General features: G+C 34.4%; 1 protein-coding gene across 1 annotated transcript in view; it reads right to left on the minus strand.

The window, feature by feature from the left end:
* LOC106471184 (LIM/homeobox protein Lhx1-like) overlaps positions 1-17583 on the minus strand; it is a 121465-nt gene that overhangs the window by 26732 nt on the left and 77150 nt on the right. Inside the window, exon 4 of the mRNA XM_022402205.1 lies at positions 8903-9092. Coding sequence (XP_022257913.1) covers positions 8903-9092 — 190 coding nt within the window. The remainder of the gene's footprint in view (positions 1-8902; positions 9093-17583) is intronic.

The following is a 17583-nucleotide window of genomic DNA, read 5'->3' on the forward strand; positions in this document are numbered from 1 at the left end:
TTTTACTCTTGAAATGGAACACTTTCGGGGACCCTGTAGAAGTACATCAAGTACTTATTATTTCTTTATCATAATTTCCAGGATATTTCTTAATAATATCTGTTTAACATTCTTTACTTTATTAACATTCAGAGTAGTTTTTCTTGAACATCTTTCTTTTCTAAAACAATACATATCTAACTTCTTTCTACCCAACATTCTTGTTCTCGGTAGTATTGCACCAGAAATGAGAAACACTTATAACAATACGTTGACAGTTACTCAAAACACTTTGGTATTTCCATGGTGCCTACATGACGTCACTCAAACTTCACTTTATCTCACATTTTGCACAGAAGAAGAAAATTCCACCCCTTCGAAAGCACCTGGGTTATAGGGTATCGTATTTTTGCTTTAAAGGTTAACAATGATGAATATTCGGGAGAGGATACGATGGGTCTACAAAGTCATACTTGAAGAAGATAATAAAGTAAGAATGGGGATATTTTTGTTTCAGTTAATCAGTTTTTTTTTCCAACTTTTGCTGTCTGAAGTGTACCGTTTCTTCTCTGTGTACATCATCTAGCTTAAAATTTTATGGCTTGGAATTTTTATTGAATACAAAATTTAGTAATATCAATATTAGTTTAACGAATTCATTTTCATTCTTTGGGAGTTATTTCTATTTACTGCTATCTTACCGTAACTCGAAATTTATAATTACAAAGATGCTAGGCCAATGATTTTGTTCACCTACATCACTTGTTGTAACTTGGAAGCTGTTGTTATAGTACCCCGGTAGGTTAGAGATAAGTTTGCACACTTACAACGCTAAAACTAAGTTTCAATTCCCTGTGATGAACAAAATTCAAGCTAGCCCCATTGTGTGTGTTGTTGTTTTTTTTTGCGCTAAAAGCAATAAACAAACAAACTGTTGTTTGATATAAAATGTTTTTAAGACATTGTTTTTTCCTACCTCACTTTTAAATGTCTCCATTTCCGTCATTTATGTCTATTTCTACGTTACTCAGATTCAGAAATTAATAGTAATTTATTTTGAGCATTCAGAGGTACGTTTTGATTATGGTGGTCCTAACTGCCTAGAGCAGTGATTCTCAACCAGGGGTAAAAAATTACAAGGCAGGGGTAAATAATTGATGTACATGATGATTGAATAATAATTCAATTAAATTTCATTTTGTAAAATGTGTGTGTGTGTGAGAGAGAGAGAGAGAGAATGCTAAGAATGTGTGTGTGTGTGTGTGAGAGAGAGAGAGAGAGAATGCTAAGAATGTGTGTGTGTGTGTGTGAGAGAGAGAGAGAGAGAGAATGCTAAGAATGCGTGTATGTGCTATTTTTATGCAAAACCTGAATAATATTTTTTTTGCTGACCTTCTTGTTTTTCTGTCCCTTTATGATGGCTATGAATGTTTTGTATGGAAGTAAGGTGGTAAATGGAGAAATACATCAAGCCGAGGGGGTTAATGATGAAGGAAAAGTTGAGAATCCCTGGCCTAAACCTATTCCTTCCCTTTATGCATAGTTGAAGGATGGAAGAAAGAAATGTCAGTAGGTCTAATTTTGAAAATTCAGGTAAGTTTTAATTTATTGTACTTTTTACTCTTACTATCCATAGACCATATAACCGAGAACTATGTAGGCCTAAACTTCACCTTGGCAAGTGAAGAATTGCTTTATTGTTAGGTATGGTAATAGCCTAGTAGACCTAAAGTTATTATTTACCTCTTTTTTTCTAATAGTGATAGGCCTAATTGGGGAAACAGTAAATTGCGGCAAGTAACATTAAATAAAATGGAAGCAGACTTGAGATCGTGTTACGTTACATCAACCTCCAAGGCGCATGCGGCCATGGGAATAAAACAATAATGAAGTTGGTGTTTATACGATTGTCTTTGCGAACGATTGGAGTATATTTCTTGGACCGGAATGTAAATGTGGGAAAATTTTGTTAATCCTTCAAGTATGCTAAAAATATTAATAAATCACGCTCTAAGAAGGTAATAAAATAAAGATCAAATGATAGTTTTTTAGCTGATTTTTCGCGTGAACTGTTCTATGTGAAATCTTTCATGTTTCATGTTTAAACACGTTGATTCTGTTTACATGTGCAGATATTAGAAACAAATATTATTTTATTCAGTTTGTTAAAACATTTTTTCTGGGGAAGGATTCTGAGATCTCCTGATTTTGGCTTAAGTCACTAAAAACAACCCCCTCTCTCTCTCCTCCTCGAAAATTCTGGCAATAGTTTTGAATGTATAATTCCGCAGTTTACAAATATGTATGGTCGTTTAATCTGTTTCAGATATTCAGCTGACGATCATATGCACATTGTCTTATCATCAGACATTACATACTTCGAACATTTGTTTCCAAAGCAATAAAACATATAAATCGCTGTCGAAAAACAAAAGGATTTATCATAGCTCAGCCTACTAACGTAACACATTTAAGAAGTAAAATTGACTAGTTTCAAGTTGATTGCCATATACACTAATATTAATATATATATATGGAATTATCATATCCATGTAATTTCTTTTCTAAAGATGACACTTAGAAACTTCTTTTCATATGCATAAGCTTATATATATATTGAGTATAGTTGGTGTGGCTTTTCTATGAATATTTTTTTATTTCCATCGAAATACACAAACATCTTTATAGTTCGATCTTGGAGGTATGATTTAGTTTTCACTATCGATATAGATATTACCATTGGAAGTTAAATCCTCTTTAAACTACTGCATTCTTTATCCATACGAACAGATCTCATCTACAGTAAGAGTTATATCGATAAGTTCTCTAACAAAATCTGCTGCGTGGGATTTTCTTTTTCTTTTCCAATTCAATTTGTCCTGGATGTGTCGGGAATGTAATTGTATGGAACTAGAATCTACTTTAAAGGATTTTACTTCCGAAACTATCGTCCTACGCTTCTTTCGTTTTCACACATGAAGCTGTGGACTTTATATTTTAGAATTTCTTTTATTTGCTCTTTATTATATATATAGACTGTGCCCGGCTTTTCCTGCCTGGAGGCTGCCCATATTCTGTGGCGGGTCGATTCGCTATCAGGCGGCAGGCATCAGTGGGAGAGACGGCGGGACTCGCAGTGTTGGCGGCACAGGTATCGGAAATCGATGGGGGGTTTATGAGCGGGTTAATCCAGCAGCTAACAGAAACGATACAGGAATCTCTGTCGGTAGTTGGCCCCTCCCTACACAACTCCCTGTTCAGGAAATCTCGGAAGAAGAAGAGTATGATGGTCTGAAAACTCAGTGAATACTGGTACGAAGGTATACTTGATGTTTGTTTCTTGTAAAATAAATAGCGGAAGCATAGAAACATTTCTCAATAAATAGTTAAACAATGCAGCATTATTTAACTATTTATGTCAACGTGTATGATACTTTTATTACATAAAAACACAATGGATAAATAAGTTCACTACTTTATTGTTTCATGGAGAGGTTATTTGAATGACAAGTAAGCAAATTTTCTGTTCCACTTTTGGTCTAGAAATCATCAAGTTATATTAGATGCAGAGGGAAGTAAAACACATTACAATACATCGGCTATTGAAGTGCTAGAATTACACAAAAAACGGGTTAAATAAGTGAATAGTTGACACATACAGGTTAGCACTGGCTTCCTCCTGTCATGAGACTAATGATGTGTTAATATTACGGAGAGCTTAGTGATCCCCCTGGTAACAGGCAAGTGAAATCTGTGTTATTCCTGCTAAACAATAAGTATTGTGTTGCTGTATATGAGCACATAAGTACTGTACTCATTCTATTAATACATAAGTGCAATGATCTTCCTACAAACTGACTACTTATGTATTACTCATAAAAATAGGTAAGTGCTTATTCTTCCTGTTTAACAAATATTTGTTGTATTCTTTCTTTAAAACTGATAAATTATGTTACGTATGAGAATATACAAGTGCTGCATTACTTTTTCAAAATATATTCTTGTGTTATTATTTTCAAAAGACGGTGTAGTGTTTTTTTTTTCAAAAGACAAATGTTGTGCTACTTATATGAATGGTCAGCAGCTGTGTTACTTCTATAAACAGACAATTGTTGTGTTTCTCTAACTAAGGGATAACTTTGTGTTGTTCCTATTATCAAACAAGTGATGTCTTACTCCTGTTAGCACACAAGTGTTATGTTACTCCTATTATCAGACAAGTGTTATGTTACTCCTGTTACCCGACAAATGTTATGTTACTCCTGTTATCAGACAAGTGGCATGTTACTTGTGTTACCTAACAAGTGTTATGTTACTTCTGTTACTTAACAAGTGTTATGTTACTTCTGTTGCTAGATAAATTTTGTATTTCTCATAAATATATCAACAGATTAGTGTTTTCTATTTCCAATTTCCAGACAACTTTTGTAAATGTTCTTTCAAAAGACAGTATTGCGTTCTTCTTACCAACTTTTCAACTTTTAAAGTTAAGTGTCAAGAGAAGTGTCGGTGACGTAAAAACGTAAAAACAATTTCTTTCTCTTTATATGAAACCATAATATGCATTCTTTATGCAAGTTTAAAAAATGGTGAATGCTGTGGCATATACATTCAGGGTTAATTGTCCTTTATAAGAATGACACTCTAGGTCCATGCTGCCCTTCAAATTGCCTGAAGCGTTGTCATTCGCTCTCATTCTGATGGCTATGATTACCCGCTTTTGTCAAACACTGCAATTTCCAACGTAGCATACTTCTGCGAATAACAGTCAGTTTTACATCATGCATCTTACGTGGAAAACTTTTTACAGACCTTCATTTTACAAGAAGTCTTTTAGAAAATGCTTCAGTGGACGTTAATACACCGAGTTAACGCTTTTTCATGAAGTAACGACACATTACTGGCGTCGCGACCATACAATCTTGCATGATTGTTGTCAATACGTTCACCTTTGTTTTGCTTTACATTTTGTGAAATTTCCCATTAGAAGATAAATCTGCAAGAACAATACATTCAATGCATCATGCTAGAAACCCCTTATCATCTTGTTTTTGGTAGCAAATCTTCAGTTACTTGTCGCTGTCGTCCACACACGATCAGACCTCGTCAAGTGTTGCAATAAACATCCATTTTTTTCGTGCTGTTTCTGCAGTTTGTCTCTCTTTCTCACTTGTGCACTTACAGTTTACCTTTGTTTATAAGGACAAGAACTTTGTGAATTGCCTTGTGTACAATTGATTGCCGTTTGCGCAACTTGGTAGCAATCACTTTCTGGGCTTGTTTGTTTGTTTGTTTTGAATTTCGCGCAAAGCTACACGAGGGCTATCTGCGCTAGCCGTCCATAATTTAGCAGTGTAAGACTAGAGGGAAGGCAGCTAGTCATCACCACCCACCGCCAACTCTTGGGCTACTCTTTTATCAACGAATAGTGGGATTGACCGTTCCGTTATAACGCTCCCACGGCTGAGAGGGCGAGCATGTTTGGTGGGAGGGGGATTCGAACCCGTGACCCTCAGATTGCGAGTCGAGCGCCCTAACCACCTGGCCATACTGGGCCCACTTTCTGGGGGGGGGGGGAGAAGGAGACCTAAACGATCTCCTGTTTAGATTGTTTTACATTTTCATACTAATCTTCCTTTGTCGATACTATTCTCTATGGTATATATATATATATATATATATAGCTCCTTTCGAAATTGGTTTACCGAGGTTTTTTTCCACCTTTTTTTTTATTTCTCTATACAAAGATCCCCCTTCGGAAACGACCGTTACATCTTCCTCCAGCTATAAATATACTTGTTGCAGCATTGTACTGTCGAATGGTTGGGAATTCGCCGTGAACCAAATACATAGGTGTTAGACGAGTCGCCTGTGCGTCAGCATATGTAAATCTTCCTTGTAATGTGCAAGATCGTTAGAAACAACCTCCCACTTGCATGGATAATAGAATGCTGAAACATCTTTAGGTATAGCTGATCTAAGTTGTTTTTAATTTAGATTTTAATGTATTCATTTCCTTTCCTTGTTGAGAAAGGAAAATGTTAAGCTTTTACCTGCGTGATTTCAGCCTGTTGTGTAGTTAGATGTATGTGTCTATATATATATATATACACTATGATTTAATTTGTTTGTTTAAAGTTAATAACAAAGTTACGTAATTGGCTATCTGTGCTCTGCCCACCACGGGTATCGAAACCCGGTTCCTAGCGTTGTAAGTCCGCAGACATAATGCTGTGCCACTTGGGGGCTTAATTGGAAAACAATTTCATGAAAAAAACTTTTGCATTTACTGTAAATATTGACATTCAGCAAAATACGCACACTGAATTAGTTATCGTCCTGAGGTCAAGATCAAGTCATCAACTTAAACTGTGCGCTATTAAAAGGTCGTTTGCGCATAACGCTTCTATAATGCTATACATACTAACGCCTGGAATCAATTCATCTATTACATGTCCTCTATAAAACACTTTTGTGATAAACTCATCATGCAAATAAGAAGATGTCTTGTTCACACATCTTGCATAAATGACGTGTAACGTACAGTGACCTCGCGCTCGTGGTCAGTTATTGTATCACGTGACTGGTTCTTCCTCAGTAACTTTGAACTGTTTATCGTTGAAATATTATAAAAAAGGCATTACATTTCTTTTAAGTTTATTTAGTAATTCAATTCACATAAGAAAACTACATAAAGTTAATTACATTTCATTTTGGTAAGCATTATTTACATCTATATAGAATTTTCCTATAAGCTACTTACTTATAGGTAGGTTGTTAACCCTTGAATACTAAGCTGGGGTTGATGTGACCCCAAACAATTTTATCTTGTTAATAAATAACAGCCGTATTTTATAATAATTTAAAACGTTTGCTGTATTATCGCACATTAGTAGAACCTTTTGGATATTATATTGTGTTAATAAATTACAGTTTTCTAAGAAAATACTTTTGGATCTGTGTGAACTCATCAGAAATCTTTCTAGTGGTGCATGAAACGTTAATCTTTTCGAATGTTTCTTGTATATATAAAAACACTTCATATTGACATTAATACTATTACTATGGCAGAAAGAAAGAAAAATATGTTAGGCCCCGAAGCATTTCGACGTCGTTTCACCATCTGCTGGACGAGAACAGTCGCGTGCAGGAACATGTGTTCGTTGGGCGTCATCGTTGGAAGATGCGAAACCACGTGAATGAGTGTTTACAGGGCTTCCCGCAATTTTCTATTCGGATAAAAACCGTCAGTGGGCTTTTATCCCGAGAGACTCTTTGAAAATGAAGCACATGCACCGACCGGGAAATGCATACAGCCTAAAGATACTTGCACACACTTGTTGTTGCCATAACTGTCATGTTGTCAAGTGTGGTTTGGACGACTGTAATGTGTACTTGAGAACTAGAACGCCACGTGCTGGTGACTAAACAAGGCGCCCGACAGGTGTTTAAAGTTATATCTAATCAGAGTATGTATAGATGTCGCATTTCTTTATTTACTTCCACACATGTACTGAGTAAAGTGATAATTGAAAATAATTATTGTACGGTTTATTGTATATTTAAGGTATCATAACTCTTAACCATCATCATCACACGCTGCCAAAAACTTTAATGAAATCCGAGCCAGAGTCATCAAGTTTTATATAGATATATGTAGAAATCAAATTAAGATAAACTATTTTTAACTGGCACACTGACTTCTATTTTGAAAATTTAAACCAAAACGTTTCATGCTATTGACCTACTGAAGAGTTTTTTTTTTTTCATTTGAAAATTCAAGTAAAAACTGTGCCAGCTAAAGAAAAATAATTATTATTTTTAAAGAAGGTTTATTTTTAAACAATTGAGTACTGAATCTTGCGAAATGTCCAATAATATTCCATTTATCAACGGGGGTAGAAACAGTCATAAAACTATTTCGCTGGTTCTCTGTAAATAACATGACTATTATCTTCAAATCTTTCTGCAAACATTTTATTTTGTCGAGATCACTAATCGATTGTATTGCCCAAACACGGAGATTTCTTGGGAATGTTTATCAACCATCAAGAGAACAATAGCATCTTATATAATAAAACTTTCAATATAAATATTCAAACTAAAAAGACGTAACAACACATCTGTAGTAATTATAAAAGACGTTTCGAGCTCATAACGCAGGCTCTCACCAGATTCATAAAGCCTCATGAAGATCTGCGTAAGGAATTCGAAATCTCGTCTTCCAGCAAGCTTGCTACTCTGTTCAAAAGAAAGCGTCATCCACTGCATGAAACTTCTTTTACACGACCTACGTTTTACGATATCTTTTGATATTTGTTAATAAACTCGGGTGTTTACGAGAATAAAGAATTGGTCATTGAAAATATTTTTTGGTTTGTGTATAAAAACGTTTTAACATATTGTAATTAACGAAAAGGACACATTAGATAACGCATCAGCTCTAAAGCCAGCTACGCTAAACCAAGGTAACTGTTCCCATTGTTACTTAAGGAATATACATATATATATATATATATATTTATGTATACATTTATCCTTCTGTATTTTACACCTAATGACTTTGGAAGCTCACGAGAAATGAGACTTAGTTAATAGTGAAATATTAAAACTGTTTGTGAAAGACTTTTGAAGCTGTAATTAATGTAATGCATTAATGTAATGCATTAATTCTGATGTTATTTACAGTGACGTCCTCTGTTTGAAAGATCAAAGGAAACGTTGTCCTTTTCAGTTCCGATTCATTTACTTAGCATCAAGAAAAATGTCTCCTTCGAGAATGTTTGGCAATTTTTTTATCTTATTCAATATTTTCTGTCTGTTTTCTCTACAGTCTTTGATACTTCTGACTTCAGATCAAACTCATTACCCTAAAAAAGCAAAATGAATGTTTATCTATCATAAAATCTTAAATTTAACTGACCCGAAAAATATCCATAGCCAGAATTTGGGCCTATCACCATCTCAGGGCTGTCGTCCAGTCCATCAGGGGACATCCCAGGTCGTATCGGCCGCATAGCTCGTCTGGGGCTTCTGAAAAAATGGCGTCGAGCTCCGAGGGTACTAAGTTGTTTCATACGTCTTTCTTTCGAACGGCGGTTCTGGAACCATACCTGTTACAAAATTTAATATGGATAATTTAAAAACTGTTGATTTATCTTAATAATTTTAGGGAAGCATGACAATCGAAAAACACAAACAAACATATAGACAATTAAGGTATTGCAATTAAAACAATAACAGAAACAGCGTAATACTTTATTACGCACAGTCAACTTATGATAACCTAGCTTTCATAAATGATTTCTAACCAATTTAGTTTCGGTTATAAATCCACAGAGGAGAAATTAAAAACGTAGCTGTGAGAGATAATGTGAACTCGCTGTGACCGAGAAGTTTCGATATCAAACCCAATACAATGTTGGGAATTTCGCACGACCAAAGACCTCTCGAAATTGAAGCTCTATGATCACGTGGAATTTATGTCGCAATCTGTGAAACATAAACTCGATTTTAACAACATTCATAAATAAAGCCATTATCGAGAACTAGGAATAATAATCATAAAAAATACTGAACATCACGATTTTCCTCTCCAAAAACCAATAATTTGGTACTATTTGTGTTAAACACATTTTAAGATTTTATTAGCAATAGCTATATAACATTTCAGTTTATTAAAGTCTGGTGATGATAAGTATAGAGATGTATGAGACAAGGAAACTTTATACATTTTACTTAGCTAAATATTTCACTGATGAGGACATCAAGTAGATTATATGTTAGGTTTACATAATTAAGTACAATTCTGATTGTATTATAAAAGAGATACGTTTAATTTTTCTACGAGATTCATTGTACAACTGAAAGACAAGTGGTAGACACTTAGAACTTAATAATATTTTGAAGTAAAATTCAAATTCTTGAAGTCATGCCATAATTATCTTGGTTAGCTAGGTCACATATATACTTTCAAAAAATGGTCTACTGCTCTAAGTTTTGAAGAGACATGTCATTTTCTACTGAGAGAAAGAGAATTTTTTCGTTAAAAATCACAAACTTGATTAAGTTATGTTTTGTTTCTGTTAATGTTCAGGCCAAACTCTAGAAGTTCATCTTAATACGATCAGTGTTATATAATAATGCTATTTTAAATAAGCCCATTTTAAAAAGCTTCTTCCATGCCAACCAGTCTTTATATTTTAAGGGCAGACAAAAAGGACACACGTCGTCGACAGCCTTATATTCAAGTAGACCGAAATGAATGACAAGATAATCCCTACAGAAGAACCCACTGCTGCAGTTCGAAATTTATAGCGGTATACAAAATGACGTTTACAGTAGCTGCAAAACACAAAAATGACACTTACTGGAATTTGTAAAATAGCTAATTAATAAAGTGACCACATTCTAATCAAACTCATAAGAAAAAAAATGATTAACGAAATAAGCTGATAAAAAAAACTCAAAGAAAAACGTCAGATATTTTAAACTAACGGTCAGTATGCAGTTTTTCTGTGGTCCTGATGCTGAGGGTTTATATTGGAACCCATTAAACATTCGTTCAGTATGATAGGAAATATAAAAATGACTGAAAGAACCTCTGTATGGTTCTTTGTGATTGAGGGCCTTGGTGCAATCCCTTTACACTTCGTCCTTCTAGCGCCTGTACTGATAAAGTACCTTTCATGTCTTTACTGTGAGATTATTATTTATGTTTTGAAACACTTTTCTTTTGTATAATCGCAGATACTCTAAACAGAACTAGTGATTTATTATCATTTCAATTCTCGCGTACACTGGAAATCAAACAGTTAAAACATTTATTGTTTAGAAACGCGATGAAAGTCCAAGTTATTGACCTAATGTCAGACTTAAAAGAGCTAACCGTGCGATTAAAGAGGCAATTCGTAAAACTCATACACAACTTTAATATAATACCATCCCATGTCTTTAGTATTCTAGGGTAACAAAAAAAAAACATTATTCCCAGTTAGCAATTAGTTTTTGTGAAAGTCTGTCAGCTTCCGCTATCCCTATTAGTTCCAGCACCTTTCCTTATTTATTAAGGTACTTGAACCTGACATGTTTCTACGTTAACTAGAGGTGTTTATTTGATCACATTCATTAACAGAATCATGATTTACACCCGAGCGAGCCAGTACGTTTTATATATTCGTTTTCTAGGTTCTCCAATAAAATAGTGAAACTCTGAAAATAGGTAAGATAAATAAGTAAAGGCCATACATTAAAAAGGGTTTATTACATGTATATACAAATAAATTAAGGGTTTTTGTTTTTTGTTGACATAGTTAGATTATACATGTATGTACCTGTGATAACTTGGAAAACCTTGTGATTTAAATAGTATGTATTAATTGGTAGAAAAAGAAAAAATCATGAAGCAAAAGTATTGGCATGTTGGATATTGAAAAGCCTGATAAGCACATGTGCAAGTTCATTCATATTTGTCTGAATTGGAATGAAAACTTCCATGAATATTATAAAGTCCATAGAGTTTGAAAAGTAAGGAAGTTGCGAACGAACACAGAGCATCGCGCGAGCTGCCTACATTCTCAGCGGTGCCTGCTCTGTTCTGGATTAAGGGTGCTCGAGGACCGGTTTATGCACGGCTGCAGCGACCTGATAAGGGTTTCACAGCCTAGGATTATCGTAGCGATTGTTCTTCTGAAACCTTTGTAAAGAATATCATATATACAGACTTTCTGAAAAACCTTTAAGACTGTCAACCTGTTATAGAGTGCATGAAATAACACTAATCTGTATTATCAGTCATATACATATACATGCTTTAACATATTTATTCATTAAAATACAGCTTCAAAATGCTTAATAAAATATTATTTATTTTCAGAAAGTTATATATATAGCATTATATTGTAAAATGCTTTATTGTACAATTTTCACACTGAAATTACTAATGAAATACATTCGTAAGAGCAACAACAACATCACATCTTTCGTTTTTCTGAGTTACAGAACAAATTGACTTAATTGAAATATATAACACGATAATTAATTAACAAAGGCTTAGTTTTTTCTCTTAAATTATATTCATTCATTTCAAATTTTGAATAATTATACAATTGTGCAGATATCTTTCAGTATACATGTGGTGTACGGGAAAATAATAAAATAAAACGTCTATTTTATTAACAAAATATAATATTATATACACCTTATAAATAATGTTTTGTGGTCAATGTAAAGCAAAAAATTGCTTTAATATTTATAAGTATTTTATCAGTTGGTAAAATACTTGAGAGCTGTTCGCCAACTTGCTTAGATAATGGAAAAGATGGACGCCATTTAGAGTCATTTGCATTCTTGAAATCAACACCATTTTAATTTACAATAACGAAACGGTAAGTATTTAGTTACAATTTAGTGTGTTTAGAGATAGTATTTTCTTTTCGCCACAATCGTGATAAAGAAAAGGTTAAACGCAGCAAAATGAAATTTCCATTTTTTAAATGCTACTTAAAAAAAAAGATACACAGAGAGCTAAATGGAAAGTAAAAGTAAACAGAAAAGGAAGCAAGAGAACATGTCAAAATATCTTCGAGCACCAGCAACAGAAACCACAGTCTTCACCAAATAACAAACGACCTATAGAAACCACGATGAGCAAAGTTCAAATGGGAATAAACTAATTAGGAAAGCACAGAAACTACTTTAAAAAGGAATACTGACTATGGAGTGATAGTCAGTAAAGTTGTATACGAAGATGACAACTTTTTTAAAGTAGGAGGAAATCGGCAAACTGCCTTAAAGTGTGGTAAATTAGTCGTAAAGAATAAGAAAATGACATTCGAGGACTGTTGCAATTCAGCAGTAAAATCTTAAAGCCAGGATGTTGGATGTCAACTAAATAGTATTTTCAAAATCATTTCCAAGACTGCTGGTAGAATTACTAGCTTTGTTGCAGTCACTTTTAATTTGATTTCTGTGTTGAACTTTTCATTTACAAAATTGAGAAGCCACATGTTAAACCTTTCATTTCTTCAATTAAAACTGTTACCAACTTCATTCCCAGACCACTTCACTTATTTCAACATAAATTCCATAAACTAGCTGTCTCTCCTATCAAATTATATGTAGCTACTTTATCTGCTAAGGTCCACCCAGACCATTTCTGTTTCTGTTTGTCTGTCTTTCAGCCATGCTTCTTTCCTGTGCTCATAATGAGTCTTCCAAAACCTACCTCAGATCCATTAACTCACATTTCGTTCCTGACTTCTCCAATGATGACCATACCAACTTAGACTCCAAGACACTGACTACTTTCGTTGAGAAAAGGTAGAATATCCTCAGGAGAAAAATTAGTATCAAAATTACGCAGGAAAATACTGGATATACCTTCAAAGCTGGTAGAGTAGCAACAAAAGGCCAGGGTAGATGTTATCGTATTCTTGATAAAAAGGAAGAAGAATATCACCCCTTTGAAGTTGACGTGTGCTCTATGAGTGAATTAAAATGCCAGGTTGAGTTTGCAAGACCAAGATGGAAACTGCAAAGTCTGATATTTTAGCGAGAAACCCTCACTGGTCAAGAATGCAAGTCCCTGAGTTTGAGTCATTGTAGGTAGAAAATAAACTGTTTAAAAGTAAAAAGAGTAACGTGGAAAATGGATCTGTAAAGAACTGTTATAGTGCAACAATTGGCAAAGAGTGTATGTCAAAATTAAGTACAAAGGTTGAGGAACAACACAATCTGTTGATATATTGAGTTATATTGATTAGTACACGACCGTGACAAGAGGTCTTTTATCTATGCTTTGCTTCTATTAGTCGGAAAATATTGTTTTCTGATGTATGTGTTTTGATGTGTTTCTAGATCGTTAAATTTCATAGAATGCTTATTTCAGTTTCTTGGTTTCTCAAAGATCAGTAAAGTTGAGATACCATTACGACCCACAACCTGTGCTATAACTCATTATGCGTTTGATTTTTGTGTCTATTAAAAACCTGAAGATTTATCAACGGGTTTCTCCTTTTCACTTATCCTCAGTGACATATATTCGTGGAAAAGTTAACAACCATGCTCTAAACACAATCGCCAGGCCCCCAGGACGTTTACAAAGTTTGACATTCGAATATTAAATTTACTTTATAACTTGAAGATAACGAAATCCTTTCCTTTCGTAAATGTCATGATAACTGCCTCACAACTATAGCATCCGTAGAAAACCAGCAAACACACACTCTCAAACAAATCCTCAATTCCAAGTTAAACCACTTACAAACTATAAAAAGAAGCATAATCTCCCGAGTCCTCAACAGAGAATCTTAAATTTGCAGAAATATGATACAACAAACAAAATCACAAAATCAATGGATATCTTAATAAATGCACAAAACAAGCCAAATAGATCTTCTAAAACATCCAAGAAACCCATTATTAAAACCACGTATCACCTTCACCCTTCTATTTATACCCAAACTCAATCTTACTGTTTGCAAGTAAAAATCAAGTCTGATTTCAATTCCAGCCGAACACTGCACAGTTTACAATTCATATTAAACAAGAAGAGTATAGACTTTAAACCAGAGTTGTGACTTGCAGTATTGTACGCTGTTGTGGAAACAAATACGTAGGAATAAAAGGCAAATATATGGAATAACCACTAAAATAAACACGGAAATGCTATCCGAAGGAAGTAAATCAACATTTGCGCCATTGCATAAGATATATCCATCAATGGACATGATATGGATTAAAAACAATGCAGAATATTGAACGAGAAAGATACAGGAAAACCCAAATATAAATGAAGTTCTATACATTAGAAACATAACAAACAAATAAAACATACGGCCCTTTACTAAGAACAAGGAACTAAAGTAACCAATCTATGATTTCTTCTGTTCCAGAAACAAATCAATTTTCCACTAATCAAGTACTAGAATTTCCCAACCAATGGAAACAAGAAGGAGAGGCCCGGCATGGCCAGGTGGTTATGACGCTCGACTCGCAATCTGCGGGTCGTGGGTTCGCATCCCCGTCCCACCAAACATGCTCGCCCTTTCAGCCGTGGGGGCGTTATAATGTAACGGTCAATCCCACTATTCGTTGGTAAAAGAGTAGCCCAAGAGTGGGTAAAAGAGTAGCTTCCTTCCCTCTAGTCTTACACTGCTAAATTAGGGACGGCTAGCGCAGATAACCCTCGTGTAACTTTGCGCGAAATTCAAAACAAACAAACAAACAAGAAGGAGATGTTTATTTAATGACGTTTTAGTTCAAAATTACCTCAACTTATGCACTGTGCGGGTCAAGTAAATTATAAAGTTTATACTATTTAAAAATTCAGGTTAGAGTACTGATAATAATTTAAATAAAAATATAATTTAAAATTTTGCAAATGGTATTAAAACAAGGAGACATGAATAAAAATTATGTTAGGAAAAGGTTTTAAGCAAAAAAGGTTAAATAACATCTCAAAAAAAAAATAGAACACTTAAAACCTGATAATGAAAAAGGAGTTTCATTTAAAATAAATATAAATTGACAAATTTAAAATAAATTAATAAAAATATGAAACATGAAAAATCAGGAATATAAGTGAAAAAATCCTTATCAAATTTATAGATTAAAAGGAGAGTTACAATTATTTACTTTCTATTTGTTTGTTTGTTTTGGAATTTCGCGCAAAGCTACACGAAGGCTATCTGCGCTAGCCGTCCCTAATTTAGCAGTGTAAGACTAGAGGGAAGGCAGCTAGTCATCACCACCCACCGCCAACTCTTGGGCTACTCTTTTACCAACGAATAGTGGGATTGACCGTCACATTATAACCGCCTCCACGGCTGAAAAGGCGAGCATGTTTGGTGTGACGGGGATTCGAACCCGCGACCCTCAGATTGCGAGTCGAGTGCCGTAACCACCTGGCCATGCCGGGCATTTTTCATCAATATCTATAATAAAAACAAAACTTTTACTTTTGTTCTCGAAAAGGACTTAATTTAATTTGGTGAATTGCGTTTTCGGATTCATTTATTTATCTCACTTGGCTAAGTGATTTGAAATATTTCATAATTTTAATATTTTTATGATTTTGCTATTTATATAGCCTAAAGAAAAGCAAGTAAAACTCTCATTCATCTATCTTCAGTGATCGTCACAAATTAAAATCGAAACAATAAGAAATAAAATGATGATATTTTTTTTCAAACGCATATACTCGAAGCAGTTTTCTTTCAACGGTTTATCTTCACATTCTTCATTTTTTATGAATTAGCAATCGCCATCTTCAAACTTGATAAAATCAAATCTTTAAGAAGCTGAATCTCGCATCCGTGCCGTACACAGTTCTTTGGATTACATTCTCTATTATCGACCTAGCTGCACTGACGTGCGAACTGATATAGCTGAAAAACTACAGAGTTCAGCGATTATTGTACGATATCAATTATCCAGTATGAGCAAACAGTGCTTCATATTTCAGCCTAAACCATCACAAAGTGCAGAAAAGTCGGGTTGCCGAATCTAGCTGAAATACTAAACAGTCCCGAACTCTGTTTTATTTGATTTGTTTTGAATTTCGTGGAAAGCTACACGAGGACTATCTCCGCTTGCCAACCTTAATTTAGCAGTGAAAAACTTGAGTGAAGACAGCTAGTCATCACCGCCCACCGCCAACTCTTGGGCTATTCTTTTACCAACAAATAGTCGGATTGACCGTCACATTATAACACACACACGGCTGAAAGGGCGAGCATGTTTGGTGTGACGGGGATTCGAACCCGCTACCCTCAGATTGCGAGTCGAGTGCCATAACCACCTGGCCATGCCATGTTTTTAAAGAGTGCCGAAATTTTTTAAAGCCGAATTGCACATTAGTTGGACTTGGTTGCTGATTTAAGTGATTTGTTACCGCCTCGTTAGCCTGATTTCTTATGTAACTTAGTGGACTACACTTTTTTTAAAGTACAGATATGGATGCTACTTGTTATAATGATGATAATTTAAACGTGCTAGTAATGATAGATTTAAAAATAGTAATTATATTTACGTGATTAATTACCACTGACATTACATCGATATTACTACATTCTCTGAGATATACTAAAAGCGTGGATATATCATATGTGTGTGTTACTTAATTCAGTTATAACTGAAAATAATGCTACTACTTCTGCTAGTTGTACTAAACACATATGTAATCAAACAGTTTAACTCACTTTAATCTCTTTCTTGCATAGCAGTTCATGAATGGTAGAAACGATTCAATGGGTATGAAAGATAGCTCAATGAATATGGAGAGTGTTCAATTAATATGGGAGATGGCTCACTGAATATGAGAGATAGCTTAATGAATATGGAGAATGTTCAATTAATATGGGAGATGGCTCACTGAATATGAGAGATAGCTTAATGAATATGGAGAATGTTCAATTAAAATGGGAGATGGTTAAATGAATATGGGAGATGGCTTACTGAATATGAGAGATAGCTCAATGAATATGGAGAATGTTCAATTAAAATGGGAGATGGTTAAATGAATATGGGAGATGGCTTACTGAATATGAGAGATAGCTCAATGAATATGGAGAATGTTCAATTAAAATGGGAGATGGTTAAATG

The sequence above is a fragment of the Limulus polyphemus genome, unplaced genomic scaffold (assembly GCF_000517525.1).
Source record: "Limulus polyphemus unplaced genomic scaffold, Limulus_polyphemus-2.1.2 Scaffold4, whole genome shotgun sequence".
Classification (NCBI taxonomy): Eukaryota; Metazoa; Arthropoda; class Merostomata; order Xiphosura; family Limulidae; genus Limulus; species Limulus polyphemus.